The sequence below is a fragment of the Mesoplodon densirostris genome, chromosome X (assembly GCF_025265405.1).
Source record: "Mesoplodon densirostris isolate mMesDen1 chromosome X, mMesDen1 primary haplotype, whole genome shotgun sequence".
NCBI lineage: Eukaryota > Metazoa > Chordata > Mammalia > Artiodactyla > Ziphiidae > Mesoplodon > Mesoplodon densirostris.
In genome coordinates this window covers 23,363,563-23,374,429 of record NC_082681.1, presented here as the reverse complement: position 1 = coordinate 23,374,429, position 10,867 = coordinate 23,363,563, and the positions used below count along the sequence as shown (strand labels likewise).

The window sequence follows — 10,867 nt, the reverse complement described above, 5'->3', positions numbered from 1 at the left end:
GATTCTATTCTCTTGAACAGCTTATCTCTTGGAGAGATCAGAATTTGAGCATAACACAAGACAGAGGCTAATCAAATATGGGTCTGTGTGGTAGAGACTACAAACAGAAGGCGATAATGTTGGAAACAAACTAAGCAAACTGAAAATGTGTTAAATAAAAGTGTGATATGTGTTTATAATGCTATTTTTAAATTCATCTATTGTAGATCTTTTAAAATAAGTCATTTGAAAACAGTGCTCCTTTTTAACAAAATTTACCTAGGTGGTTGGTGAGATTAGCTGGTAGTGGCAGTGGCTGAGGAGACAAAAGTGCAGTGCAGTCTCATAGAAAAGCTAAGATAGTGATTTGGTCACTAAGAGAACCAAAATTCTACAAGGTTGAGCAACGTGGATGTGAGGGACAGGCCCAGGCCACAGCCACAGCTGGACATACAATTCATATCACTGGAGAGAGTATAGTCCTTCCAAATAAGAAAGACTCTAAGCTACAACCCCCTTAGTGTGGCTGAAAGGGAGTACTTTGCTGAGACGTAAATTTAAGGGTATTCGCATTTTGGAATGCATGTATGGGTTTCTCGCATTATCTCTATATTTAGCAAGGAAGTTTCTGAAGGTAACAAGGGTATTATTAAAGGTGAAAGCAGTATAGCAGTGGTTAAGAGCCTGGGCTCTGAAGTCAGAACTGAATTTGAGGTCTTAACTTCTTAAGACCTCAGTTTTCTCATCTATCAAAAGGGGGAAATAATAGCACCTGTCTCATAGGGTAGTTGTGCGCACATGAAGCTCTTGGCAGCACCCTTGGTAAGCATTCCATAATGTCAGCTAATACTATGTGTGCTGCCTGAATAGATTCTTTTTGTAGCCATGTGTTAGCCACTTTAATATAAAATGTGATCAAAGGTCAAAATACAAGAGTTCAAAAGGCATAGAAAAACCAAAAAGTTTCAATTTTATTACAAGTTTTAAATTCTGGGAATATTTTTTTAAAAAAAGTAACTTATGCTAATTTCAGCCCAGGGCTAATTTTTTTTACAGCCAAACTAAGAATTACTACAAGGGAACATCAATGCAACAAACAAGTAAAATTTGCAAACCCAAGTCACAAACTTGCTAACAAAGTTAATAATCATGGTAATGAACAGCACCAAAGAGCAACTGATGCCTCAGTTAAATTTGAAAGAAACAATGCCTTCCCTAGGGCAGAGAAAATGCAAACAGTTCTGCTTCAAGAAATTTGCATAGAAATAGAAAATGCTAGAGCCTTTACCACAAATGGAATTACAAAGCCTCAACATGTTAAATTCAACCCAAGGAGCACCAAATGCTAAATTGGAGCCAAGGTATGACACAAAACATTTAATTTCCAGCTATGCAACTAGCAAGGTCACAAGAATTTCAGGTGTGGAAAGGCACCCTAGGCAAGCTCTTGAAAGACATGAATTTGATACCACGTAATCTTAAAACAATGCAGACATTCCTGTAAAATTTAAATTTTAGAGGGCACCATAAGGCATCAGGGTCTCTTCTCAAAGTCACTCTTGATATTCTGTCAGCAACAATCACATCTTTATGATCTCATTAATGACCTTTCACAGATCTCTAGCCTCTACACATACAGCGGAACCCCCAATATCGTGGGAAGCCCTTTCAGTTTCGCCCTGCTTAACGTATTTGTAGAATGACTTTTAAGCCCAGCTGTGGCCTAAATGGTGTGAAAGGGACTACTCCCTGGGCATCTCAACACTTCTCTTCACCCTGAGCTGTCTGCCAGGCCCCTCTCTTCCACACCTGCCCCCGTGGTAAGACTCCAGAACTCTGGGATTCTGATCCAGACCCCAGGGAACCTCACCGACACCCACCTTTGGAAGCTCCACTATTCCTCATCTCCAGCTCCCCCTGGTGGGGTTCAAAGTGACAGTTTGGTGCAAAGACTTGCAGAAACAATGATTATTTACAAATTCGTATTTTGTAGACCTTTCCTTAATTGAACACCTGTGACTTTTACAGTCGCTCTCCAGACCCTTTCCCGAGGTGTAGAATATGCGAAGCAAAAGGACATTTTATTTCTACAGGAAGAAAAAGGATTAACATACATAGTAACTGTGTCCATCAAGAGTAATTTGTAATCAGAAAATGAAAAGACAAATGCCCCAGAAGCCTGCATCTTATCGACACTGCCACTTTCCCAAAAAAAGAACCTCAGAAACAAGTCACTGGATCTGCTTTCAGTGAATCAGGAGTTCCCACATTTGTATTCCTCCATCTTTGAGAAAAGTACCAGATGAAACTGACCCACCCCTTTTTGTGTAAAATAGTAACTAAATGAAATCACATCTCCACGCCCTCATCCACCTGTTCAATGTCAAACAGTAGCCAGTTCCCTTGAAGGAGACTTATACATTTTGGTATTTCTACCAAAAGAATTGAAATTTTCAAGCAGAAAAAAAGTTTAATTACAAGTAAGTGAGTGGCAGCCCAAGTGAAGCCCTTTTACTATGATTTCCAATTTTCTGTTCAATCCACACTGCAGAGATACAAGGAAAGCCACCATTTTGTTTCCTAAATTTTATTTAAGAATTCATACAAAATACTCCAGATAACTGAGTTTCAATCCTCATCTTCCTCCTCTTCTTCATCTTGATTAATCTGGAAGTAACGTAATTCGTAACTTTCTTTGCTGTTAGCAACTACGCGTAACCAATCACGGAGATTATTCTTCAAATATTTTTTGGTGAGATATTTCAAATACCTTTTGGAAAAAGGCACCTCGGAAGTTACAGTGATCTTGCTTTTGCTTCTTTCGATTGTTACAACACCTCCTCCGAGATTCCCAGCTTTTCCATTCACTTTGATTCTTTCCTGAAGAAACTGCTCAAAATTGGCCGCATCCATGATTCCATCTTCTACAGGATGGGTACAGTCAAGAGTAAACTTCAGGACCTGCTTCTTTTTTTTGTCCCCCTTCACCACAAGCTTTTTCACTGGCGCCATCCCCGCAGCGGAGGCAGAAAAGCTGAATAGATTTTTAAGTGGGGGAAAAAAACCAAGATGTGAACTAAACTGAGAAAGATCCTTTTGGAACAAAGGTATGCCCAACATTTATTCATTTAACAAATAATTATTTAGGGCCACAGGCCTTGCATTGACTTACTTTTACTTATACTCAACGTCTAAACCATAGTATTTTGTATTCTTGCGTGATTACGGAACCTTCACGCGAGAGGCTTAAAAACATAGCCCATTGGTTAACATAATCACCTATGGTGCTTTGAAGTTATTCCTTCTGGCTCCTGGGGTGGGGCTAGAGCCGGAAGCTGGTCACCAGGCCCTCTCATCATCTGCTGGCTAATTGTGAGGTGCAGATTAACTCGGATTCCCCCGTTAGTATTTCTACTCTTCATTTTCTTTATCTTGAACTTTTTATGGTCCCTTTTCTGCTTCTAACTTGCTCTTTCTCAACCATGTGCTTTGAGCACCTGGCGACCTCAGACCTGGTGCTGAGGTTATTTGCTTATTTGATCTTTATTTCTTCCCCCACCCTGTCCCACTCCTCCCCCCCCCCGCCCCACTCCCCCCTAGCTCAGGCACCTCTCTAAATACCGCTCACTCCCTTTCCCTCATTTTCCCACTTTTGTTTTAAGCATTTGCCCCGCCCCCTCACTTTCCCTCCTTTTTGGTACTCTGCTTGCAGGCGCCCCGCTCCGCCCTTTCACTCTGCTGGCTCCGCCCCTCGTACCCCGCCCCTCCTTTCCCTAGTCCTCGTACGCGCGAGGTGGGTGGTGATGCGGTGACGGGGCGACATCTCTGCACCCACGTTAGCTGCAGAAGCTGTCAAATTTCTCACGTCTTAGCCTCCTCTCCCAGCACCTCCCTAAAGTCAGGTTGCCCCGTCTGGGCCTTTGCGCCTGCAGCCTGCCCGACTCCCCCGTTAAGACCCTTGTCATTTCCGCCTCTTATTTCGCGCCTTCTCTTTTAGGCTTGGAGGGGGCGGAGTTGGAATGGCTGTACCACCGTTGCCGAGGCGACGACTTGGTTACTTCCGTTGGTACCAATACTTCCGGGTTGGCGTTGCAGTGGCGCTTCCGACTGTGGGAGCCTCGGCTTCCCAGTCGTCCGATGAGCCCGAGCAGGTGAGGGGGAGCTCCTGGGCTTCCAGGCTGGGGAGCGGGGCTGGGCCGCGCCAGGCCGCGCGGGGCCGGGCTGGCCTGGTTCCCGGCCTGGGAGGGGCTTAACGGTCCTTTGGTCTCTCTCTCCCCTCAGCTGAGTCCCTTCCCTGTCTTTCACTCTTCTGGCATCGGTGGTTTTACTTCTTCTTCGATTGAACCCTGCTTCCTCGACCCCCCAGGGAGGCCGCCTCCTTCAGGCGCCTCCCTTCTCTCCACGAACTCGCTCTGACAGCTGAGGAACTGGCAAGATCCTGCTACCCAGAGGGTGAATGGGTATCTTTCCTGGAATAATCCTAATTTTTCTAAGGGTGAAGTTTGCAACGGCGGCCGTGATTGTAAGCGGAGTAAGCAAACACCTCCATTGTATTAGTGTGACGGATGCTGTTGAAAGATGCTCCCCTTCAGTTTCTACCCCCTGCCACTCCTTGAGGTCAAGGCATTGAAGGCATCTATTAAAATGCAGTTCAGCTAACTAATTGGGATGACAGCCATTATTAACATGAATTAGTTTCTCAGACAGGGTAACAGGGACATTTGTAGTGTTCTGTCAGTGTTTCCTTGGTTTTTTCAGGCTGGGGATGCTTCAAGTCATCATGAACTCTTCCCTCGCCTTCATTCCCTACATCATCAAGTTCCTTTGTGTCTCTATTTTAGAAGTTTATCTCTAACCTCACTGCCAACAAACATCTTGTCTGCTTTACTTCACACCATCCTAAGCTAGTTTCCCTGCCTCTCCTGTTTGTAATTCACTGGTTGTCTGCAGCCCTAGTAGGCAAACTAAATGTGGTAGATTTCCTCAAGTCACTTCCCTATTCAAAAATTTACAGTATCCCTCCCACCCTGCCACACACACTTTGGTTTCAGGACTTTCAACTTAACCTGTTCCTTATCATACTTTTTGTCTGATATTGTTTCAGTCAGATAAAATAATTCTCTGTTCCAGTTAGATTGCACTCTTCCTTCTGAGAACAAACCATACTGATGCTTGCCTCCACATGCTTGTTTTTCCCCACATTTGTATCTATCCATCCTGTTCTCCTCCCCGCACCCTCTCCTTACCTATACCTGTTGAGATTCTACCTGCCCTCTGTCAAGGCCCACTTTAAGTTCTCTCATCTCCATAAGTCTTTTCACGGATTGTCTCCTTTTCCATGCTTCTCCTGCTCTTATAATTTGTGCTACATAGTTTGGCACTTATTTTTTTCTTTAATGAACTACTCTGATTTCTTCCACCAGTTTATAAGCTCTTGAAAGGCAAGAAATGTATTTCATACAACTTTTATCCCCATACCCATCTCCTTAATTATCCAGGAAACATAAATAATGTCCTGGCGTTAGAACATGTGTTATGTGTGTGTGTTTGTTTTAAACGTCACGTTTATACCCATAGCACATTTGGGCATTTAGTATGCCTTCAATAAACATTTGCTTGACTCTCCATTATTACCTCCTAAATCTGAGAATCTCTAACGCCTACTCTTCCTTAAAGGAGAAAGCAAGAATGGCACCTGCATTTTTCTGACCAGATCTTTGGAGTAGTGTAACAGGGTTATGCAATTTGTGTTCTAGATATTCTTCTCACTCTTTAGGCTATAAGATTTCCCTTAGTCAGACTTCAGAATACGTGTCTGCATTTTGAAGGCATTTTTCATTGGCTTCTTAACACGATAAAAATATTTAAGGTACTATATTTCTATTTCAACTCATATATGACTCTTTTACCCATATCTGGGGATAGCCCCCACAAGTCAAAATCATTTTTAGAGTGCTTGGGGTATTTTACACAAGTAATTCTCTGCAACAAAAGCCAGGGGAGAGAATTGGTAGGGAGAGAATCTCTGAGGATCAGCAATGTGTCGTGTACAGTGTGTAGCATTGGTCAGGTCCAGTAAATTAACTTTCAAATTTTCCCTGTAACCTTTTACATACAGGCTGTATACATGCATAAAGGACATCACACTGGAACCAACCAAGTATTTATCAATAATGGACGTGTACCCAGTTCTGTGCCAGCTATTGTAGGGGTTATAAAAAGTATTGTGAGACTTGGTGTCGGCCTTCAGGGATCTTACCTAGTTAAGAGAGAAAATAACATGGGGCAACCAGAAGATAAACCTCATCCTAGTCATTATTTGTATGCCTGAGATTTAAGATATAGAAGGGATAAATGAAGGCTCAAAAGGGCATTATACAGCTGTGGAATAGGTATGACATAACATGCATGCATATATACAGCCTTATGTAAAAGGTTTTAGCTGACATTTGAATGATTCAGTAGTGTGATGTGGCCCCCACAAAAGTGACTGCAATTTTCAGCTGTAGTAATTGAAGTGTAATATAGAGAATGACAAAAATGAGCACAAAGTAGGGTAGCCAGTCTTATTTTGCCAAATAAGAACACTAAACAGTATCAGCTACCAACTACTAATACATTTCATACAAGAAATGTGATTTTAAAAAAATGCTCCAGGAGTAGGAAGAACATGATCTTCTAATAGTCCTTTACATTAAATACATTTAGCTGAAGAAAAAGGCACTAGGTGCCCTTATTTTCTTTAGTTCAACCCAGAATCGTGAACATTTTCATTAAAGAACCACTGGGCTAACGGACCTGAGATTGTGACTGGTCTTTCTGGCCCCTGCTGTGGCTTTGCCCCCTGCCTTTAATTGATTTATTATTGCTCCCTGAACCCTGAGCACATCTTCTTTATTAAAAGGCTGGGTAGCAGGTAGTCAAGACAGGCTTCTTCTGTGATGAAAAGAGTTGAAAGAAGTTATAAAGAGAAAATGTTGGAGACAAGTATAGCAGCCATTTGAAATGTTTGACTGTTTTGGGCAATCTCTAAATTGGTGAATGGAAAGGGCATTCCCCCTTGCCCCAACTTAAGAGAAGGGATATGCCATGGTCCTTGCTTTTCCATGCCTACCCTCTCATCATTTGTGTCATGTTTTACTATCAATTGTAATCTTAAAATATGGGCATAGCTGAAAATGTTGATAAGGTAGTATTTAGTACCCAAGACTTATCTCAAGCTGCAACTGATAATTGAATTGCTTATTCCTACTTTGCTTTTTAGAGTTATTTTCAACAGTTTTCCTCCAAAAGAGTTGTCTATTGCAGACTCTGTCAGATGGATTGGCTGATCATACTATGTTTGAAAGGAAGTTTCCATAATTATTTCTGTGGCCTCTAAAACATTTGTCTGCATGTTAGCTATCCTCTCTGGAAAATTGTTCTTCTGTGCTTAGTTACAGAGAATTCCTTATGTGGAAACAAAACAAAACCTTGTTTCCCCTAAAAAGAGACTGTGATTCAATGGTGCTAACCCCAGATTGGGCAGTAGGGGAGGTGGGCAGTAAGTATTATCTGTTAAAATGTATATTTGAGTACTTAACTATTCAAAAGTGTAATAATGATAATAGTTAATAGTTGAACTAGGTGCCGGGTACTTTTCTAAGTGTTTTACATACATTATTTAATTTTCACAACAACCCTATAATATAGTATTTATTATTATTCCCATTTTACAGTTCAGAAAACTCAGGCACACAGTGGTTAAATAACTTGCCCAAGGTCACAGAACTAATAAGTGGTGATGTCAGGATTTAAACCCAGGCAAGTCTGACTTTAGAGTCTTCATTCCTGACTGTAAAACCACTTGAAGTTGCTTTTGAAATTCACTAGTATGCATACCATGAAGATCTGAAAAAGGAATATTTAAAAGAAATCTGAGAATCCATCCTCAGGAAATAGATTGCTTCCAGCTGGACCAGGATTTAGTAGGCAATGCCTAGAGTAGTAGTTCTTAAAGCGTGGAAGTATCAGCATTTGCAAATTTGCAAATTCTCACGCCAGACCCAGACCACCAATCAAAAACTCTGAGGGTAAGGCCCAGCAGTCAATGTTTTAATCTGCCTTCTAGATGATTCTGGTGCACATTGAAATTTGAAAACCACTGATTTAGAAGGCAGAACTGTGGAAAAAATAAAATCCAAGAGAGAAATAGCTAGGAGTGGCTGGAAAAAAAGGCTGAAAATATTGAGGGTGAGAGGTCTAATGGGGGCAGGATGGGGAAGGAGGTGAGGGGGATGGGGAGTAGTATGCATTGTTAAAGAACCCAAACATCAAAGAAAAACAATATTTGTATATATGTGCTTTAAAAGGCCAGGGAAAAGGCGATTCACTAATGGATGTATGTTAAATGTCAGAGAGAGGAGAGACATCATCCGTATTGCTGCCATTCCTCAGGGAACCAGAAGGAAGGTGAAAATGTGCTTAACTTACGCTGGGCCTAGTGGGGGGAGGTTGTGTGCAGCTGGAAAGTAGCTAGATGAAATAAAACCCTAAAATTTAGTGGAGAGGGCCTCCCTGGTGGCGCAAGTGGTTGAGAGTCCGCCTGCCGATGCAGGGGATACGGGTTCGTGCCCCGGTCTGGGAGGATCCCATATGCCGCGGAGCGGCTGGGCCCGTGAGCCATGGCCGCTGAGCCTGCGCGTCTGGAGCCTGCGCGTCCGGAGCCTGTGCTCCGCAACGGGGGAGGCCACAACAGTGAGAGGCCCGCATACCGCAAAAAAAAAAAAAAAAAAAAAAAAAAAAAAAAAAAAAAAAAAAAAAAAAAAAAAAAAATTTAGTGGAGAGATGAGAGAACTAAGAATATGAGAGGGTAGTGGTGTCAGTCTGCCTTGCACCTGAATCAAGCTAACTGAATACCATGAACTGCTTTTATGAGATGCCTCAGCCTATATAATTTAAAGTCCAGGCTCCTTCACTTGTAATTGTCTAGTTGTATGTCTAAATTGGGTGTGCTGGATGGAATGAAACCTCTTCTTTGGGTGGGGATGGGAATAACATTAAAGAAACTAGAGAACGTGAAGGGCACAGGTTGATATTTGAGTGAATCGCACACTTACCTCTACAGAATGGCAGTAAAGAACGCATTCATGATCATCACATAAAACAGGAGCCTTCATTTTTTGTCATTCCACTTGGTAGGGTTTTTTCTCTACATTTGTTTTATTTGCAAATTTTGTTGATATAAATTATGTGATCATACACTAACAGATGCTCCTCACTCTTGTGCCTTGTTCTGATTTGTGTTTATTTTTAGCACCAGAAAAGTGCCACTGTAAGCCATGAGATGTCTGGTCTGAATTGGAAACCCTTCGTATATGGCGGCCTTGCCTCTATTGTTGCTGAGTTTGGTAAGAATGTGAAAACTGAGAAACCTGCTCCTTAGGGTATTGATATGGTAGCGTTATTTTTGGTAAAAACTAGAGAAGAAGCAAAAAGAAGCTTGCCCTATTTTTTAAAAAAATTTATCATAAGAAAGTAATGTACTTTAAAAAATATTTATTTATTTACTTATTTGGCTGCACTGGGCCTTCGTTGGAGCACGCAGGACCTTCGTTGCCACGTGCTGGATCTTTGTGTGGCATGTGGGATCTTTAGTTGTGGCATGCAGGATCTTTTAGTTGCAGCATGCAGGATCTAGTTCCCTGACCAGGGCTCGAACCTGGGCCCCCTGCATTGGGAGCACAGAGTCTCAACCACTGGACCATCAGGGAAGTCCCGCCCTATTTGTTTTAAAAACTGTTGTCTCAAAGCTATCAAGTAATATTTTCTTTATATATGGAATCTAAAAAGAAAATGGTTCTGATGAACCTAGGGGCAGGACAGGAATAAAGACGTAGATGTAGAGAATGGACTTAGGGACGCGGGGAAGGGGAAGTGTAAGCTGGGACGAAGTGAGAGAGTGGCATGGACATATATACACTACCAAATGTCAAATAGATAGCTAGTGGGAAGCAGCCTCAGAGCACAGGGAGATCAGCTCGGTGCTTTGTGACCACCTAGAGGGGTAGGATAGGGAGGGCGGAAGGGAGATGCAAGAAGGGGGAGATATGGGGATATATGTATACATAGAGCTGATTCACTTTGTTATACAGCAGAAACTAACACACTGTTGTAAAACAATTATACTCCAATAAAGATGTTAAAAAAAAGATGTACACCTTAAAAAAAAAGTACTACAAACGTTATGGCAAGTGAAGTTAAGAAAAATCAATTTTAGGAAGCTGTTTTGATAGTTTAATTATTTGTTAATTTGCTAGGCTTAAGAAACATACATGAAAATATAGAGGGAGTTAGATAAGATAGGGGTTTCTGTTATATTCTTATACAAGTGGCCTTTCTTTGTGCTCAGTTGTTTATAAATTTCTAGTAAGTATTCAGATTTCTGTTTTCAAACCTCTTTCCCATTTTAGAAGAAGATTGACCAAGATCAAACCAGATTCTTCTCTATTTGATTTTAATTTTGAAATACTTTTACATTGTGTTTTTTTCATCTTCCAAATTTTTTTTTCTAAACTGTTCATAAGTGACCCCAACCCAATAGTTTTTATTGACTTTCTTGGCATATTGTCTGGTGTTATGATATCACGGTCATCAGTGACCAGAGCTGCATAAACATCTTGTTAGTTTTAGACCTTGAAATAGTTCTTGAAATATATTTTGCCAATGTAATGACCACTTCTCTGTGTTGATATAATAAGAGAAAGAAGTTTGGTTAAAGAAATTTTCCCACTAAGCACTGTGCTTGTGTTAGTCCTGAATTACCTAAGGAACCCAGATGAGTAGGCCAAATAGGACTCTGTCATTATCTTTCATAAAACTAGAAAACTATTTCTCATAGACAGATAAA

The 10,867-nt window shown here is 41.4% G+C and overlaps 2 protein-coding genes across 6 annotated transcripts in view; one reads left to right on the top strand and one right to left on the bottom strand.

Annotated features, from left to right (window-relative positions):
* Window positions 1–2,550: 2,550 nt before the first annotated feature.
* LOC132482100 (large ribosomal subunit protein eL22-like) lies at window positions 2,551–2,991 on the bottom strand. The gene has a single exon (XM_060087161.1). The coding sequence runs from the start codon at window positions 2,989–2,991 to the stop codon at window positions 2,608–2,610; it is 384 nt and encodes a 127-aa protein (XP_059943144.1). The 3' UTR covers window positions 2,551–2,607.
* A 1,036-nt stretch (window positions 2,992–4,027) lies between these two features.
* Window positions 4,028–10,867, top strand: part of SLC25A14 (solute carrier family 25 member 14) — a 36,864-nt gene continuing 30,024 nt past the window's right edge. For 3 of the 5 annotated variants that reach the window (XM_060086947.1, XM_060086949.1, XM_060086950.1), the window contains exons 1-3: window positions 4,074–4,130; window positions 4,261–4,510; window positions 9,275–9,368. In XM_060086947.1, coding sequence (XP_059942930.1) covers window positions 4,436–4,510; window positions 9,275–9,368 — 169 coding nt within the window. In that variant the 5' untranslated portion in view covers window positions 4,074–4,130; window positions 4,261–4,435. Of the gene's footprint in view, window positions 4,131–4,260; window positions 4,511–9,274; window positions 9,369–10,867 lie in introns of all 5 variants that reach the window. The other 2 variants (XM_060086948.1, XM_060086946.1) reach the window with 2 other exon arrangements.

Excerpts from the sequence above, each read along its gene's own strand:
- LOC132482100 (XM_060087161.1), bottom strand. The coding sequence starts at position 2,991 with ATGGCGCCAGTGAAAAAGCTTGTGGTGAAGGGGGACAAAAAAAAGAAG.